The sequence below is a fragment of the Mytilus trossulus genome, chromosome 10 (genome assembly GCF_036588685.1).
Source record: "Mytilus trossulus isolate FHL-02 chromosome 10, PNRI_Mtr1.1.1.hap1, whole genome shotgun sequence".
Classification (NCBI taxonomy): domain Eukaryota; kingdom Metazoa; phylum Mollusca; class Bivalvia; order Mytilida; family Mytilidae; genus Mytilus; species Mytilus trossulus.
In genome coordinates this window covers 3,849,300-3,870,061 of record NC_086382.1, presented here as the reverse complement: position 1 = coordinate 3,870,061, position 20,762 = coordinate 3,849,300, and the positions used below count along the sequence as shown (strand labels likewise).

At 31.9% G+C, this 20,762-nt stretch overlaps 1 protein-coding gene across 2 annotated transcripts in view; it reads right to left on the bottom strand.

The window, feature by feature from the left end:
- Nucleotides 1-20,762, bottom strand: part of LOC134686745 (E3 ubiquitin-protein ligase HACE1-like) — a 43,591-nt gene that overhangs the window by 19,523 nt on the left and 3,306 nt on the right. For both annotated transcript variants that reach the window (XR_010101656.1, XM_063546469.1), the window contains exons 2-9: nucleotides 14,749-14,803; nucleotides 13,960-14,049; nucleotides 13,446-13,550; nucleotides 10,361-10,436; nucleotides 8,642-8,719; nucleotides 7,335-7,388; nucleotides 6,505-6,587; nucleotides 5,994-6,090 (exon numbers count right to left, since the gene is read on the bottom strand). Coding sequence is in view for 1 of the 2 variants with exons in the window: in XM_063546469.1 (XP_063402539.1) it covers nucleotides 5,994-6,090; nucleotides 6,505-6,587; nucleotides 7,335-7,388; nucleotides 8,642-8,719; nucleotides 10,361-10,436; nucleotides 13,446-13,550; nucleotides 13,960-14,049; nucleotides 14,749-14,803 (638 nt within the window). In the remaining variant the exon portion in view is untranslated. The remainder of the gene's footprint in view (nucleotides 1-5,993; nucleotides 6,091-6,504; nucleotides 6,588-7,334; nucleotides 7,389-8,641; nucleotides 8,720-10,360; nucleotides 10,437-13,445; nucleotides 13,551-13,959; nucleotides 14,050-14,748; nucleotides 14,804-20,762) is intronic.

The window sequence follows — 20,762 nt, the reverse complement described above, 5'->3', positions numbered from 1 at the left end:
TTTTTATGCACTTAAGTGTCTACTTTATTCGATTCAATTAGGTGGTGTGAATTTTAAACTTAATGAAAGATACTTGAGTCTGAGATTGTTTTGACCTTAAAAAAAATGTTTAAGGGACCATATAAAAGTAATTTCATTATTTCAGTAAATTTGTCAAATCTGTATGAAATATGTAACAATTGACAAAATTTCTGTAACAAGGAAATAAATGCTTATGAAATTATATGGATACAATAGTCACAACAGGAAGATGTTCTTGAAAAATATAATAACATGAAACTGAAAGGGATACCATATTTTCCAAAATTCAAAATAAAGCAATGGTGATTATTTCCTGCTAACATGACTCATAACGAAACCATTTTTTTTATCAAATTTTCCGTTGATAAGATTAGATTCATGAGGTAAAGTTGACCTAGATGGATTTGGCTAGAATGAATGTGGTCTAATGAACTTAAAATAAAAAATTTACCTATTATAGTCCAATATCCAAAATCTAAATACATTGTACATGGATTGATTCAGCATATCAAAGAATCCCAAGAATTTTTTTTTTTATGAAATCAAACAAAGTTTAAATTTGGACCCTTTTGACCTCAATGTGGACCTGATTTGTTAACAGGGCCAAACGAGAATGTGTCCAAAGTACACGGATGCCCCACTCGCACTATCATTTTCCATGTGCAATGGACCGTGAAATTGGGTAAATAATCTAATTTGGCATTAAAATAAGAAAGATCAGGTCATAAGCAACATGTGTTCTATTTAGTTTCAATTTGATTGGACTTCAGCTTCATCAAAAACTATCTTGACCAAAAACTTTAACCTGAAACTTCCACTTTCATTTTCTATGTTCAGTGGACCTTGAAATTGGGGTAAAAAGTCAAATTTGGTCTTAAAATCAGAAAGATCATATCTAAACAACAAGTGTAGTAAGTTTCAAGTTGATTGGACTTCAGCTTTATCAAAAACTACCTTGACCAAAAACTTTAACCTGAAGCGGGACAGACGGACGAACGAACGAACAGACGGACGAACGGACGCATAGACCAGAAAACATAATGACCCTCTACTATCGTAGGTGGGGCATAAAAATCAAAAATCTAAATACAAAGTTAGATTAAGAATAGCAAAGGATTTTGCTAGTATTTAAGGCTTTTTTTAGTCATAAAGTATATCATCTGTTTTAGAACTTATACAGTCTTGGGTTTCAAATTATAAGCATTGAGCATTCCTGATGAAAGGTAATCCAGTTAAACATTTTAAAAGGGCTTCGGACGCATAAAATTTATTAAGTGCTGTTTCATTTACTTTTTGTCTAGCTGTGTAAATACAATATAAACTTTTCACCAGATGAAAACTATGAATGTAATGAAGATTTTCATATTTCAGAGTAAATGGATATTCAGTTTTGTATTAAGAACCTTAAAAAATTGTGCTTATAAATCTTGTGCATAACTGCCAACATTTAAAAATGTCCATAGGGGTTTTATGGTCAAGGTGGCTCTCAGTCCTACATAAAACTTTAAAGGGACAATCAAATCTATTTCAATATTGTTTATATATATGCTTCTTTTAGTGACAGTTGGCAGGTACATATGCTTATGACATAGAAAATATATGTACACTGAGAAAATGAAATCACATCCAAGGTTTGCTGGAAGTTAGAACCCTTCAAAATATATTAAATGCAGTATACGTTGATACTTTTGCATATAATTATTCTTTATTCTACTTTTATGGATACCAAAGTAAAAAGATGATAAATCTGTCAATATTCATGTTCTTCAATTGTTTATAATACTTCATTGTTTCCCCTTTATCTCACTCAAAAAGAAAACATTTCATTATTTTTATAAACAGTAAACTGTGTTAAATTTTTGTCACAACCATCTGGTGGAAATGTACCATTGTTGTGTTCAATTTCAACTGCCATTAAAGACAGGAACATGTACTATCATTACAAAAGTGTATCAACTCTCTCTTCTAATGTATATTTATTTTCTTATAGAAACATACATATGTACATTCCATAAAGTGTGACAATGGCAACAGATAAAGGTGAATCATTACATCTTTACAAATTCTTGTGTCAGAAGATTGGATCTGAACAGGTTGTGAGACTAAGGCGGCTAACTTTCACAATTGGTGACATAGGACATGACTCAAAATTTAAACAAATCTGTAGTGGAAGCAAAGGTGAAGGACTTAAAACAAAAGGCAGTGACTTGGATTTAATGATTATTTTTCCATATATAAAAGTTTATGAATCGGCTAGAGATATTGTTCCTCGAATTAATATGTCTGATCCTGTTGTTATGGATACAGAGGATGTATCTCCATGTTTCACAAAGCTACGTCTCATCTTCAATGATCCAAATATATACAGTAAACCAATACAAAACATAGTGCAGATTGATAGTTTTGGTAAATATTTTCTTTCCAATAAATTATATAAGATGACATTTCTTCAAGCACATTTAAAAATACATGGGCCATGTTTATCTGACCATGAAGATTATTTTGATTTTGCAATGGTTCTTCAATGTAATCAATGGATATCTCCGGCACAACCTTGGATAACTAGATCACGTAGAACATGGCCGTTACCAGATATTATTTCCAAAATAACCTCCTGCGGTGTTTTATTTGTTCCAGTTGGGTGTAAAGGGTCAGTGAATGAGGAAATAGAGTGGCGTATATCATTTTCAATTGCAGAAAAATTCCTCATATTTTCTTTCAACCATACCCAATTATTATGCTATGCTTTGTTGAAGATTGTACTCAAAGAAATAGTAGAAAAGCAGGAAGATTTGAAAGGTTTACTGTGCTCATATTTCTTAAAAACACTGATGTTTTGGATTATGGAGGAATCACATACCTCCACCTGGAGACCGAACACCATCATCTCATGTTTCAAGGCATGTTTACAAAGACTTATATATTGTATACACTATTCAACTTTATTACATTATTTTATTCCAGACAATAATTTATTTTATTTACGATTCAATTCTTTCAGCAAACATAAATTGATCAGCATGTTGGATACTTTATACCAGCAACGACAAGGATTTCATTGGTTAGCATTATCAGAAACTTTGTCTGATTATCCCAGACTAACTAATCATTCATTGATAAATGAACATATCATGGAATTCATAGACACACATAAAGGTCCTTTTTTTGGAAAGGAATATAAAGTTCTACTATGTAATATGCTACATTATTCCAGAACTGATTTATCTGTAGGTTTATTTACTTCATTTTTTGCAAGTGCATCCCAGGATATTCAAGAGACACAACAACAAAAATACAAATTAAATAACAAAGTCCAATACTATAAGTACAAACATGACCTCAGTCATCTGTTGATAGGTGTACACTCAGATGCAGTATCTGGATGGATGAAATTAGCATCATATTTTTATGTTCAGAAAAACTATATAACAGCTTTATTTCTAATAGATTATTCTTTGTGGAAGTGCACAGATGAAAAAATAGATAGTTCTGTAGTATATAACCCGGTTCGTGAAGCAAAAATATATTGGAATCAGAATCAGGAATATGTGATGAAACTAACAAAGCATTGGAAACTTTACACAGTACTTAAAATGCTGGTTGTTCAGTGCATTAAATTTACTATTGAGTCAACAATCATTCCACCAGAACTACAAATGGAGGTAGCAGAAAGTCCTGAAGAGTTTCCTTCAATACAATTTGCACATTTCCTTCATTTCCTGTGTTACTTTCATTTACATGATCTTACATCTTGTACATATGCTTTACATGAACTAGAACGATCAAGTTTAAAATACCATACAATTGGTACTAGAATATCTGCTATGACATTTCTTGGCATAGCTTATCAGATGATAGGTCAGACCAGCTTAGCAAGACAACAGTTCTACTTAGCTGACCATATGAGACAGACAGGGACACTACTAGTACCGGTATATGTGTAATTAATAATCATCCCCCTTTCAAAGTGTTTCAGAATTGAAAAAAAAATGAGTATTTTTTTTACCAAATCCAACACAAGTTTTTAAATCACAGAAACAAGTAGTTTGAGAAATAAAAATGTTCACACTTCAGAAAGTGTTTTTAACATTTTCTTATAATTTCCCCAAAAAAATGATTTCAAAATTATTGGTTAAACAACATGGGTTCCGTTTAACAAAAAAAAACATTTATATACATGCGGAAATTATCAAATGTAGTTTACATTAACTAACACAAGGTGTAAATATTTGTATATTACACTTATATTCATTAATAAAATTTGTTCATTTCCTGTCATTATCTTAGTATAACAATACATATCATAAAAGGGATAACAGGAATTAAAATGAGATTGCCCTCTGTGAATGTCTCCCATGCTGTATCAATGAGAAATTAAATTATGTATCTTAATGGACTCAGTATTCTACATTACACACAAAATATAAGTCCAAAAACTCCAATGAAAATGATCAAATCAAAACGACAGTATCATGTAATGATAAACAACACGGAACAGCATTTAACAATCCTTCCAAGTATGAGAGCTGAATGTCAAATGGTCTCTCAGGAGTTGTGTTCACAGTTACAATACTCCAAAAAAAATATTCAAAGTCTCTAACTCCTGTAGAACTTAAGTAGTCAGTTCAAAATGAAGGTACAATATTTCAACTACCGGTTCACATGATAGCAAATAATCCTACTGAGTACAAGAGCTTTCTTTCAAATGGTCTCAGAGGAAGTGCGTTCACAAGTAAAATAATTGGCAAAGTCCCATGACTATCGTAAAATGTTTAAATCAAAATGACAGTGTAATATGGTCAACTATACACATGATGGCAAATAATACCGTTCAGCTGGGATTTTTTGCTGGTGTAAAATTTGGCAATTTTGATTGAATAAGGCATACAAAATATTTTGGAGGTTATTATTTGGTGGATTAAAAACTTTTATCTATACTTTTGCATGTGAACTTTTAAATTGGCGGAATTTATATTTTGGAGAAAATAACCGCCTATACGGTAGTACCAATAAAATTGAGAATGTAAATGGGGAATGTGCCAAAGAGACAACAACCCGACCATAGAGCAGACAACAGCAGAAGGTCACCAACAGGTCTTCAATGTTTGAGAGTTTTTTCCAAGTTTGAGAGTTTTCTGTCATATAATAGAGGAGTTGCCATTACAAGGTGTTATTGTTACAGTACTCCAAAAAAGTCAAACTCCAACAACATCCATAAAAATAGACAATCCCCATGGCAGTACAATATGGCCAACAAAACATGGTGCCAAACACTCCTACCAAATATGAGAGTTTTCTGTTAAATGGTCTTGAAGGAGTTTTGTTCATAAGGTGTTATTGTTCTTATACAAAAGAAAATTAGCTCATGGTCGTCTGTATACACACAAACCTACAAATAACAAATCTTTTTGTAAAACAGACTCAGTTGAGTTGTTTTCACAAGGTGTCAGTGTTAGAAAATCAAATAAACGAAGAATGTGTTTGAGAACACAAATGCCCCCACTCAAGCTTTTCAATTAAAAAGTTTAAAAGGGGCATAACTCTATATCGGTAAGCGACACAGCCCACAATCGAACTCCGTCTGCTAGTTTTGGTTCCCATAACTCACATAAAATTAAAAAAACAGAATTCCAATGTCCCCTGTGTTCCAATTTATATATCCAAGGGGCATAACTCTTTTGATAGTCAACCATTATGAAACTTGTGCAAGATATTACTGATATAAACCTATAGTACAAGTTTTATAAAATTCTGGTAAGAAATGTACCTGTGTAATTGAGGTCAAGGTCAGATAAAACTTGTCAGTCAGAAATGTTCATCTTACAACTATTCCATATACCAACTACAAATTACCAAATATTTATATTATATGCGTGAGACTCGACCATCAATTGGAAAAAATAATGCATGGATGAGGAAGTGTTTTTTTGTTTTAGTCTGGTAGACATCTGTTCATCCCTCATAATACATACCTCTATGCAAAAATCCAGTGGTGTTTTATTACTTTTATCTGGTAAAAATACTGCTCCTCTTTGTAATAATATTGTAGCTGTATCATGCTGACCATGACTGTAAAATAAAGTATTCAAATTACTGTGGATTCATTTATATTTTTTGGTATTTTTCTATTGTTTGTATTTTCCTTGATACTTGATGTTGTGTTTTACTAAAGTCTACATACAAACCATTTCAAAATATGTACTTTGTTAAACTTTTAAATTCCTGGTTCATCTACACCTACAGAATTAAAAAAAAAAAAAAAGTATTCAATGAATAACAATCAATTCACAATTCATTATCTTCTTTTTTTCTCTCAAATAAAGGACAAAGATAGTGGATAGTGTTTATTTTTTCTAAAACATGTACAATTTTTATGATGAAAGTTATTTGTTATGAACATTTTCTTTTAACGAAAAATGAAGTAGTGGTAATTAATACAAATACAAGTGTCTGCAAATACAACAAACTAGTAAACAGTTTTACCTGCAGGCAAAATGTAAAGGCATCCATCCATAATGATTTGGTCTGTTGATTTCTGCTCCATGGTCCAGTAAACATACAACAGTCTGTCAACAAATATTATCTTTTAGCATTACAACTAACAAAGTAAAAAAATTACAAACATAAATTAGGCCATTAGTTATCTCGTTTGAATATTTTACATTTGAAATCATAACGAACAACAGGACTAGAAAACACAATAAATGCAATATAGCACCCACTCCTTGTTTGTATAAAGACTTATCAATTATCCACATATTAACAACTGAAAAAGAAGTGATGCAGCATTTTGTAGATTAAACTTTCGAATTCTATCTCACATCCTATCAGATTCTAAGATATAAATTGTCTTGAACATGGATGGAATGTAATCCACTGAAGGGATGGATATAAAATTGCAAGGTATAATTAAGTGGCTGGACACAAAATGTGAACCATTCAAAACACTTCTAATAAAAGGAGAAGGATCATGAAGGGTTTGAATTGGCCCTAAATTTATTATGCTTTTTAAATCGGGCCAAAAACTTACAAATTTCACATAGAAATAGTTGTGATAATACTATTAAGACAAAAATACATTTTTTTGGCACCTGTCTTTAGAATTTATAAACTATGACCCCTTAAATAAACATTATTTGTATTTTTTAAGGTCAACTTTGTTAAAAAAAAATCATAATTTTATTTAAAAACCAAATTGTGTCCTTTTTGGTGTTCTATAATAAAGTTGATATTTTAGGCCATTTTGTGCCATAAGTAAACCTTGTTCTTTAGATTTTCAACAATAAATGAACACAGTGTTTACAGCTACTTACAGATTTGTGACCATTCTGACAGGCCACATGTAAAGCTGTTTGTCCTTGAGCATCCTGTAAAGAGAAATTAATACATGTGTTTTTAAAAGAAACCAATACTTTTCATCTGCAGAAAAAAATTGAGAGGCAATACAAAATTAGTTTTAACGCTTTCAACGCTATACACGGCATATGCCGGGATGACGAACGTCGTCCGCCACTGCTATTGATGACAATGGATTTTTCATCAGGACTTTCATCGGTTTTCATTCGAGTCCTCTCTAATTTTTCCTCTTATGAATCGAGGATATACGAGGTCTCATTTGCGCTTGAAATCCCGACAATTTTCATAGTAAAATCATGCAGAAGAAGGAAAATAAAAACAAATATTTTATCAAATGCAAATGGCAGAAATCTGAAAAGAAGCTGTTAATATGGAAATATTTCTGCATTTCTATGGCGAAACTGACAACGAGGATTAGTTAAAAGGTTTCTTGTTATCTCAATGTGTTTATTACATTTAATTCGTGTGGGAAATATGATTTGATCAATCATTACGAGACGTAGAAAATTGGGGGAAACAGAGGTTTACTGAAAATTTTCAGGACGGAGTCAATTATTTGTGCCACGATTATATAATATGTTGTGTATAGTGCAACACGCTACGGGTTCAAGCAACTGGTGTCTTCTATATTATATGGCAGATAAAACAGCAAAATAAAGGAAGACTAAAAGTAGTTTTTATTGAAAATTCAACACAAATGTGATAAATTACACCTTTTACCTGTTAATTACCTGAAAATGCAGGTATCCTGAGCATTTTTCATGCAATAACTATGTCTGTATCTCTTATAATAAAAAAGATACAGCAGTCTGAAAAGGAATATACTGTTCTAATGAATGAACACAAAAAAATGCAGCAGCAGCAGCCATTTTTTCTATTTTTTTGTGTAATGTTGAAAGGGTTAATTTCCTAAAAAATTGTACAGATAGCTAATAACATTAGACAAGAAATTAAGAACAAACTTAGCAGAACTGCAAGCATTGCTTACTGATGATACTCTGGCTTTAAGTATTTGGTAAACAGGGAGTTGAAGAAAAATAAATCTGAAATTGCATAACATATTAAACATCGTGACATGGAGTCTGATAACAGATTTTTTGGCAGCAAAAATATATTACATGGCAAGTTTATGTTAGAATAAAGTATATATATTTGGTAAACATATTGTAATGATTAATCATGAATCTGAAACCTTGTCACATGCTATAGCATGCCGACAAGATCACAAATTTCAGGAAGGTATTTATTTGTAGAAAATACTTGCCTCAACATCCACATCTTGTGTATACATAAACAAATCGTGTAACAATTCTGTTCTTCCATTCACTGCCAACCAATGAATCTACAGGATAAAAAACAAATGTCTATCATGTTAACAAATTATGTAACAATTCATGACTACATAACAGGTGCTACACAGGGAGCAGAAATGTTCCTTCTTCAGTTACATAAAACCATCAACATACTGGTGTTTACTTTCCAGCACATGCCTGGTAAAAATATTTCAAATATATGTATTTATAAATACAGTTAAACATAGATTGTCAAATTTTTGTATTCCATATTTTGGTATCTTTGTTATATTATTAATTATTACGATTGTTTACCTGTTGTTTTTAATGAGGTTTGTTTGCTGTGTAATTTCAAACCTGGATATAAAGGCCAACCTCTGTACAACATGAAAATGAACTTATATTAGAGGTGACCTTTGAATTAAGGTTTGGCTTTATAAATATTTTGATATGAGCGTCACTGATGAGTCTTATGTAGACGAAACACGCGTCTGGCCTACTAAATTATAATCCTGGTACCTTTGATAACTATCAAAATGCATAGCAACAAGAAGACAGGTTTTTGCTTAATAGCAGGTTTGACTTAAGTTTTCACCAAAGTCAGGAGACTGTAATTCAGTGGTTGTCATTTAATGCTGTTTTTCAAATTTGTTAATGTTTATTGTATTGTACACAAATTAGTTGGTAAGTTTTCTTGTTTGCCATTCCAGGGCCTTTTATACCTTGCTATGTATTATGAGTTTTGCTAATTGCTGAAAGTTGTACAGTGACCTACAGTTGCTTACTTATGTCATATGGTCTCTGGCAGAAAATTGTCTAATTACCAATTATACCACATCTTCTTATTTCTTTGTGTACTGTATAATAAGTAGTGTGTATCTTTTTGACTATTTCCCATTTATTTAGATTTTGATATTACTTAAAAATTTGGATGTTTGCTAACTCTTAAAACAATAAAATTCTGTTAACCTTTTACCTAACAATGTGTAAAAGATGCCCATGATACCTATGAGAAGATGCTTTAAATTTTAAAAGATAAAGCTGGTGATTGTTGGCGATTCAATCTGACACTAGTAGGCTAGTAGCTTAAGGTGGTACCCAAAACTTTCACTAAAATTAATTTGGCTCGTTTAATTTTCATAAAATTTTGTCAAAGTATTTACTTTGACACTTTAACAAAAATATAAAAATTTAAATTTTTTTGAACCAACCGTTTTGCCAGAAAAATTACACTGGTTATATAGCAATTTGACAAACACCAATTTTGATCATTGAGAAGCTAAATATTCCTTTTACAACACAACGTAATTAAAACATTTAGCTGACTTTACAGAGTTATCTCCCTGTAGTGTTAGGTACCACCTTAAGAATTTTAGCTTACATTTCCCACTGTCCTATGTTATTCTCAAATATTGTATTAAAGATTATATTGTTGGAAGTTGGGGCCTGCGTTCATTTGTTTTTTTCTCCTGAATGTACCTCATCTGCTCAAGCTGAAGTACCATACAAAGACTGTCCATTTGCCTTTATGGTCTGTTGGTCTTTTTTAGATTTTCAAGATTTTTATAAAAAGGCGGACTTAATGTTAAAATTGCAATTTAACTTTCGTTTTTTTACTGTGAATAGTCAATTATTCTAACCACCAGAATTAATCAGAGTGTAAAGAAGCACTTAAGTTTAAAAACACTTACAGTGGTCAAGCCTTCATTATTTCTGATGTTCACATCTGCTTTATGTTCCAACAACTTATTAATACACTTTCTTTGGCTGAAAAATCAAACAAAAAATGTTTATTTGCCTTTTTTCAATATGATAATTGATTAATTGTTTGTTAGTTGCTAAGAATGTCCAGTGGCAAATATTTCATGCATGTTCAGGATAATATTGTAAGGGAGTTTCATGTTAAATGGAAACTTTTACATATATATCAGAACAGAAACAGATTAAAGTTATTATGGGCCGGCACTAAGCCGGTCCATTATATGATATGGGTTTGAGATTGTTACATGCGTTTCTGCAGATCTACATTATTATTTTCTGCGGTATATGAAAATTAAAGATTTTTAAATTAGGTAATTGAACATTTTTTTAAATTAATTTTTGTATAAGAAGAAGATGCCAAATATTTTAAAAATGAATGTTCATTGTTTTATTATGCACAGGTTATTTTTAGAAATGAAAACAAGGTACCATGTTCTTACAATAACTCGTCGTTGGAACATGGGACATGATTTATAGTTTGCGTTATTTTATATTCTATTTTGATTATTATATATACAGTTTTCATCATTTAGAAAAATAATCAAAATAAAGATATCTTTACTTTCAACGTAAACAATCTCTGGAGTTTTTACAGGTAACATTTTTCAGTACCTGAAAGTGATTTTCAAAACTCTGAAATAACCACTTGGTGTTTGTTAATACTTTGCAATTTTACTGCAACCAAACAGATTGAAATAAAAATTTTAGTCAAGGATTTGTCAATTGTTACGAAGTGAATAATTTGCATATATGCTATACTATCTGGAGCTTTCTGATTTTTAGTTGTAGTATGAAGCAGTTTTTCAGTCTGTCATAAACCCAATGAAAATATGAAGGGGATATGCAGTAAATGTACATGAGACAATATTAATATCAATACATGATAAAACCCAAATATGGAACGTTTTCATTGTTGTCCTACAACTTCAAGCCACCATTAGGTGTTCAACAATGATCAATATTTTTCATAAAAAGTAGTAAGTTCAAGTTGACCATTCACATTGGTTTGAGCAGAATTCCTAGTTAAATATATTACAAAGCTACATTCCTATTTTGATGCCTGTTTGTTGATACTTTTAAATTTCACCAAAACCGAATAGAAATGAAAACATTATAAATGTCTAGGATTTATCAACCTTTACTTACAGGAATAATTTGATATTTGTTTGCTTTAAGATTTTTATATCTTTTGTCAAACGAAGTTGGGGAAGGGATATGGTGTTTCATCTGTCCATCACAAATTAAAGTCCCACCTATCTAGTTTAAACATATTTATTTATAGTGGATTGGAAAACAAGTTATTGCAACTTATATTAATCCCTTTCCACTTTGCAGGTGTGAGAGCAGCCTTGTAGTGGTATTATCCTTCTCTGTTTTGAAATCTACAAGGGTGTTTTTAACGTGCAAGAGATATGGCTCCCTCTTACCACGGGTCAGCCATTTATCGTACTATTCTGACGGACTATCATCGTTTCTCAAGACCACACTTGCAAATAGTGTCTTGAAGGGAGAGCTGAAAGTTCAATCCCTGAAATGTTCTCCCCTGAACGGGGAATGAACCATGAACCTTTGTGTTAGTAGTCCGATGCACTAATTACTACACTACAGCTCTCCATCTATCTGTGGAAGTATAAGTCATAGTTCATGAGATTTGTTCATAGATGCGTCTTGAAAAACCAAGGAGTCCTGATAAAAATAAGGTTATCTTGACCTACATTTCATATATGAGTCCTATCTGAGAAATAACTTGTGGAGAAATAATATTTTGTCAGTAGATGCGTCTGTAATAGTCAGAATCAAGGGTCCTAAAAATATGTCATCTTGACATCAAATTCATTGATGAGTAAATGAGGTGAAAGGCTGCCTTTAAGTCCATATCTGAGATTAGGAATACAAATATTTTGTTGGTAGATGCAACCTTCTTTAATAGTCACGAGTTTCAAAATCAAGTTTTGATTGAAATGAATTAGATTATATTCCATATCATCAACTGCACTTAAAGTATATTCATCAACTGCACAATTAAGTTATATTATATAGCATTATCATAAATAATTGGATTGGACCAGTTCTGGCAATTAAGGATAAAAAGTCAACTCAACATACAGATTGTTTATATAATATTTTGCATTTTTTTTTACACCAAAAACCTCCATATTTTTGGCCCCAAAATTTGGTGCGTGTACCAATTAACTCTCTTGTTTGAATATGATCCCTGCTCTGTAATAAATTTAAAGGATTATTTGACTCTGATCAAAGTAGTCTTTAATCATATACCTTAATACTGAACCTAAAATGCTAAATGCTGAATCTTCAGAGGAGAAGCAGAAAACATTAATTTTTAAGTCTCTGGTATTACCTGGTCAAGGATAGAACGCAGGACATCCAGATATACCACAAGACCATTAATGCCATATTGTCTACTGATGTTTTGTTTTCTTGGGTGCCATTTTCATGGACTCAGTTGAACTTTTTATGGATATTATTAATTTTGTAGTTTTCCTAGTTTGCATACAACCTTATAGAACAGGTGTCATTAATTGAACATTATAATTTGTGGTTCACTTGTTATAGTAGTTGTACAAAATGTACAATGAAATTTAGTATCCAACAAGTATTACTGAATCCTCCTGATTTGAATAGATATAAAGTATCCATACTTTTACATATTTTGGTAGTTTTGGGTTTTTGGATACAATTACTGTAAATTCAGAAATTATTGTGTGCATATATTTTTGTGATTTTGTCATTTTAAAGGAAAATGCGATTTAAACTTTTGCGATATTGAGAAAAATCCCCATTAATCTATGTATAAATTTTCAAAATGGGAGATTAAATTATTGCGATTATAACCATGTCCCATTTTTTGCAATAATAAAAACATTGCAATATTTTCTGAATTTACAGTAAATTAAGAGTTACTTCCCTTTTCTGTAATATTCTCTTTTTTTTGCTCTGTCTAAGAAAAAAGTGAGGATATAAGAACATCAAAGCATTTGTGTATACAATACTAACCCATTTCTAGCAGCTAGGTGTAGTGGAGTACAGCCTGACGCATCCTGAAAGTTTACATTGGCTCCTTTCTTCAATAAAATATTAAGGCACTCATAACTGCCACAACTAAAAGATAAAACGAACTAATTCATTTGTATAAAACATATGGTTTGCAAATAATAGTTTAAAGTTTCAATATAATTAATTACTTAATATGGGTAATCAAATAACAACAATCTTCTTAGATATAAAATTCAAAATGAACAATGCTGATGAAACTTCCCCAGATATCAACAAAAACAACATTTTTATTTGACAACTGGGGAAGTTATAAAAAAAATTGGGGGAAGGTGTCAAAACTTTGACATTTACATTGGACCCGTGATATATATTTGTTCTCAGATATCTCATTGATGCATATCCCACAGATTTAATTCTGAAAATAAAATATTTTTAAAAAATTGCAATTTGAGTTACCTCCCCTTCTGTAATTCTCTTTTTATTTTCGAATCAATTTATTTTTCTGATTACTTACTTAGCAGCAATATGTAAGAGATTTCTGTTTGGTCTACCATGGGCATAATTCACATCAAATTTTGGTCCTGACAGTAAATCTGAAACAGACCTATAAAAAAAAATCTTTGAGCAAATTAACATTAATACTGTAAACATGGTAAATTCAGAAATTATTGTGTGCATTTATTTTTGCGATTTTCTCATTTGTCTAGACTAAAATGTGATTTTTTTTTTTTTTTAATAATTTAAAATTATGTTTAAATCATATTAAAAGTTTCAAAAAGTGAGTTATATTTATAACCCTAACACATTTTTGGCCAGCATTATGTCACATTTCCATCATGATTACCCCCAGTCTGATTAATTCTTTCCTGCAGCTTCCTATGTAAACTGTAAGGTTATATAAAGTATTTTACAAATGGTGGCTCTCATTACAGTTTGTTGATAGTCAATTTAATCAGGTGCAATGGATTGTTAATACTTTTTATTCAAAGATATATTGAAAATCACTATTCATTTGTTCATCATATGTTCATAAAGACATTAATATATTGTATCAGATACAGACTTTCAAAGATTTCGCAAACCATGATTTTAAGTGTTCAAGGGAATGCAAATTTTCTATTAGACTTGTATGCAGACTTTAGCAAAACCATGAAACTAAATACTTGAAATATCAATGTAAATACATTTTTTTGCAATCTTCTTAAAATTGCTGCCCACATGAATGTCAGACATGTATATAAACAAGTTTTTAGGAGGTAATTAGTTGGCATACTGAAGCAGTGAAAATATATTAAATTCAAACCTGTACTGGTTCCCAATGATCATAGACATCAGCATGTAATATGCAGAGGATTTGTCTGGAAAAAGAAAGAAACATGAACAAAATAATATTATATATGACCAAGAAATTTGGTTCATAAACTAGAGGCTCTAAAGAGCCTGTGTCGCTCACCTTGGTCTATGTGAATATTAAACAAAGGAAGCAGATGGATTCATGACAAAATTGTGTTTTGGTGATGGTGATGTGTTTGTAAATCTTACTTTACTAAACAGTCTTGCTGCTAACATTTATCTCTATCTATAATGAACTTGGCCCAGTAGTTTCAGTGGAAAATGTTAATAAAAATTTACAAATTTTATGAAAATTGTTAAAAATTGACTATATTAAGGACAATAACTCCTTAGGGGGTCAATTGACCATTTCGGTCATGTTGACTTAATTGTAAATCTTACTTTGCTGAACATAATTGCTGTTTACAGTTTATCTCTTTCTATAATAATATTCAAGATAATAACCAAAAACAGCAAAATTTCCTTAAAATTACCTTAAAAGGGGCAGCAACCCAACAATGGGTTGTCAGATTTATCTGAAAATTATAGAGCAGATAGATCTTCATCTGATAAACAATTTTACCCCCATGTCAGATTTGCTCTAAATGCTTTGGTTTTTGAGTTATAAGCCAAAAACTGCATTTTTCCCCTATGTTCTATTTTTAGCTGTGGCGGCCATCTTGATTTGATAGTCCGGTCACCGGACACATATTCAAAACTAGATACCCCAAAGATGATTGTTGCCAAGTCTGGATTAATTTGGCCTAGTAGTTTCATAGGAGAAGATTTTTGTAAAAGATAACTAAGATTTACGAAAAATGGTTAAAAATTGACTATTAAGGGCAATAACTCCTAAAGGGGTCAACTGACCATTTCGGTCATGTTGACTTATTTGAAAATCCTACTTTGCTAAACATTATTGCTGTTTACAGTTTATCTCTATCTATAATAATATTCAAGATAATAACCAAAAACAGCAAAATTTCCTTTAAATTACCAATTCAGGGGCAGCAACCCAACAAAGGGTTGTCTAATTCGTATGGAAATTTCAGGGCAGATAGATCTTGATCTGATAAACAATTGTACCCCATGTCAAATTAGCTCTAAATGCTTTGATTTTTGAGTTATAAGCCAAAAACGTTATTTTACCCCTATGTTCTATTTTTGGCCATGGCGGCCATTTTGTTTGGTGGACCGGGTCACCGGACACATTTTTTGAACTAGATACCCCAATAACAATTGTGGCCAAGTTTGATTGAATTTGGCCCAGTAGTTTCAGAGGAGAAGATTTTTGTAAAAGATTACTTTAATTTAAAAAAAATGGTTAAAAATTGACTATAAAGGACAATAACTCCTTAACAGGTCAAATGACCATTTCGACCATGATGACTTATTTGTAAATCTAACTTTGCTGAACATTATTGCTGTTTGCAGTTTATCTCTAATAATCAGTCTCTATCTATAATAATATTCAAGATAATAACCAAAAACTGCAAAATTTCCACAAAATTACCAATTCAGGGGCAGCAACCCAACAACAGGTTGACCGATTCATCTGAAAATTTCAAGGCAGATAGATCTTGACCTATTAAACATTTTTACCCCATGTCAGATTTCCTCTAAATCCTTTGGTTTTTGAGTTATAAGCCAAAAACTGCATTTTACCCCTATGTTCTATTTTTAGCCGTGGCGGCCATCTTGGTTGGTTGACCGGGTCACGCCACACATTTTTTAAACTAGATACCCAAATGATGATTGTGGCCAAGTTTGGTTCAATTTGGCGCAGTAGTTTCAGAGGAGAAGATTTTTGTAAAAGTTAACAACGACGACGGACGCAAAGTGATGGGAAAAGCTCACTTGGCCCTTCGGGCCAGGTGAGCTAATAATAACCAAAAACAGCAAAATTTCCTTAAAATTACCAATTCAGGGGCCGCAACCCAAAAACAGGTTGTCCAATTCATCTGAAAATTTCAGGGCAGATAGATCTTCACCTAATTAACAATTTTACCCAATGTCAGATTTGCTCTAAATGCTTTGGTTTTTGAGTTATAAGCCAAAAACTGCATTTTACCCCTATGTTCTATTTATAGCCATGGCAGTCATCTTGGTTAGTTGGCGGGTCACCGGACACAATTTTTAAACTAGATACGCCAATGATGATTGTGGCCAAGTTTCAAATAATTTGGCACAGCAGTTTCAGAGGAGAAGATTTTTCTAAAAGATTACTAAGATTTACGAAAAATGGTTAAAAATTGACTATAAAAGGCAATAACTCCTAAAGTGGTCAACTGATCATTTTGGTCATGTTGACTTATTTGTAGATCTTACTTTGTTGAACATTATTGCTTTTTACAGTTTATCTCTATCTAAAATAATATTCAAGATAATAACCAAAAACAACAAAATTTCCTTAAAATTACCAATTCAGGGGCAGCAACCTAACAATGGAATGTCAGATTCATCTGAAAATTTCAGAGCAGATAGATATTAACCTGATTAACAATATTACCCCATGTCAGATTTGCCCTAAATGCTTTGGTTTTTGAGTTATAAGCCAAAAACTGCATTTTACCCCTATGTTCTATTTATAGCCATGGCGGCCATCTTGGTTGGTTGGCGTGGTCACCGGACACAATTTTTAAACTACATACCCTAACGATGATTGTGGCCAAGTTTGGTTAAATTTGGCCCAGTAGTTTCAGAGGAGAAGATTTTTGTAAAAGTTAACGCCGGACGCAGGACGACGGACGACGACAGACGCAAAGTGATGAGAAAAGCTCACTTGGCCCTTCGGGCCAGGTGAGCTAAAAAGCAGTAAAATATAATATATTTCAATATCATAGTCTTTAAGTGCCTGTCCAAAGTCTGAGGCTGGAGCCAGTAGTTTAGTGATTGTCATTTCTTCATGTCTGTCATATTCATTTTCTTAGTAAACTGTTTGTTAAATAAATAACATGAATAATTAGACCATCAAACACAAATTGAAATTAGTAAAGCTGTATCCAAGAAAGGATCAATACTACTCGGAGAACTGATTGCCATTAAACTTGTTGTTGACCACTTCTTAATATCAGAAAACAGACAAAACACAGACTCAATTACACTTTTTTCAGATAGTCAGACCTCAATTGGAATTTGAATGGACACCTGGTCATGCTGATATCCAAGGGAATGACATTGCTGATTCACTGGCCAAAAAAGGAGCTGAAAAAATAGAAGAACCATCAGAAGTAACCAGGCAGGATATTAAACGTGCAGCAAGAGAAAGTGTTTTAAGAAAATGGCAGAACCAATGGGAATCAAGTCAACGTGGCAGAAATTATTATAACTATCATCAAAAAGATTGTCAAAAAATATCAAAAGATTTACCATCCAAATGGTTGTTTTCAATTATTACTAGTTTGAGAACAGGTTATGGTGATCTAAATGATTATAAATCCAAAATCATACCATCATCAGACAAAAACTGTTCCTGTGAAGAGCCAGAAACTGTAGAACACTACCTTTTACATTGTTCTAACTATGACAATGTATGAGGAGGCTAAAGAGAGGATGAGAACATCTATTTACTTTATTACAGGAAATATACACATGGATTTAGACACCTTACTAGGAATCGATGAAGAAGACATTAATAGAGACAATCGTAATGAGATATTTTGCCATCTGGAAAATTATTTAACAGAGTCTGGTAGATTCAAAAACACTATATAGCAAAAAACACTATAAATCTAAATCAAAATTAAGTCAAAAATTTTTAAGCACCAGCCACCATTTCAATTAAGTACATGAGTGAACATTACATATGTGAAGAAACTACAAAAGAGGAAACGTACACAAGTGTTTACAGTGTCATTTGGGACACTTACTAAAGACTAAAGACTATTGTAGACCATATAATTAGTTTTCTCAATGTGAATTGTTTGTATTTTTCTGCCGGGGTCTTTCAAAGCAGACCATATGCCTTATGGTAAGGTTATTTTCTCATTGTTGAAGGCTGTATGGTTGCCTTAAATTGTTTATATCCACCTGGTCACCCACCAATCAGTTGTTCAGGAAATTATTACTTACATGTATATATAACTTACAGAACATTATAGAGGAGTGACTTATATCTAAGGTGTGCATAATTGAAAATGTTTTACAGTGAAAAAAACATAAATCGAGAAATAGTCTGTGCCTGTGCCATGGCTATGGCTGTGGAAACAATACTAATTTAAATCAAAGAGCTGAAAGCTCTGAAGAAAAATGACGCCACTGTCTCTAATATTGGGATAGTTTTTATGCAAGTCTTGATTTTCACATACCGTAATTTGTTTAACAATGCAACAATGCCCAACATGTCTCGTAAGCATATTATAATTGATATTCGTATATGTGTGTGTGTGAAGTGAAGGTGCCAACTGGCTCGTTTTTTTTTTAAGACAAATGAATAGGTCAAGACTACCTGAATTGTACAAATAAATCCCTTGGAAAGGCTTCTATATTTATCACTGGTACATAGGCTGAATCCGGGTCCATTCGCGCCCATTCACGTTTGCGCCAACTCATGTTCGCCCCCTTTCACTTTCACACCCTACATGTTCGCAACTAATCTTAATTGGTTTTGTATTTAATAACTCTGTAAGCAAGTGTTTTCTTATAAGTAAAATTGTTGTCATTGTCTCAAAATAAAGTGAGACAGCATTTTTTTTTTGTGTTGAATAAATCTTAATCATGTTTTGGATAGCGTATTGTTAAAGATAATAATAATCCTTTCTAAATAAAGTGGTATTTTGTCAACGTTTTATTTAGCGTTGAATAACTCTTAATCATGTTTTGGTTAGTGTATTGCTATACTTTGTTTCATTGACCTCTTTCATAATGAAGTGAGATTCTGACTATTTTTTTTTCTGTGTGTTGAATAAATTTTATCATGTTTTGGTTATAATAGTGGATTGCTATATTTTGGTTCCTATATTTTATTGTTTCGTTGTTTCAGATCAAAGGGCTTAAAAACAATTATCTTTTGTGTTTTTCCTTTAAAATCTTCAATGTTTTACTCATACCAAGCTATTAATACATTCAGTATTTACACCAAAGCAATTTAAAACAACAATCATGATTTTCCAATTATTCAACTTGAATTTGAATTAAAATTGGGCGCGAATGAGTAGAGTGCGAACGAACCTTGGGTGTGAACGTGCGAGGTGCGAAAGTGTATTGGAGCAAACAGACCTGATACCACATAGTCTGAACCCCCTTCTCCCAAAAAATATGAAGTAAATTAAAAACAAATTGTTCAGAGAACAATTGAAGTCTTTCCACTAGAAAAGATCTATTTTTATATTGAAATATGAAAAATCAGTTTAAAATGTTAGTTCCTATGGCTTTATGACGTCCTATTAACCTATGACCTTGACCTCAATTTCAAGGTCACAAACCATGGACCTTGAATCAAAATATCCTAGCTAGGTCTTTAATATGTTTGGTTAATGAGTACTACCACTTGAAGCGTAATTTTAAATGTAAGATGGACAAAAACTCCCTTTTATTGTATGCGCAGCCTTTCAACCAAAATATACAAGTAAGGACATGTCGCAACTAATAATTTATGAAAAATTATTTGTCAAAATGTCATACAGTATTTGAAAAGAAGTGAAAATAAGCCAAAATCAAAATTTATAATATGACCTTGACCTTTGACATTGACCTCATTTTCATTTTTAGTACCAATGACCTCATGAAGACCTTAGGTCTCTATCAGTTATGGTTTACCAGTTGAAAATGCATATCGCTTGAATCAAATGAAAAAGGGGGAATAACTCTCATATGGAGTCCCCATAGAGCTATGGTTCAAACGAATATTCTTATCCTAAATATGTAACGAGCAATTTGGTAAAATAAAATCTTTTACGGTTACGAAGGAGAGGTGGCCACAAGAAAAACAGTGTTTGGGGAGATAACTCTTACAACATAATGTATTTTGTTATAATTACATTTGAT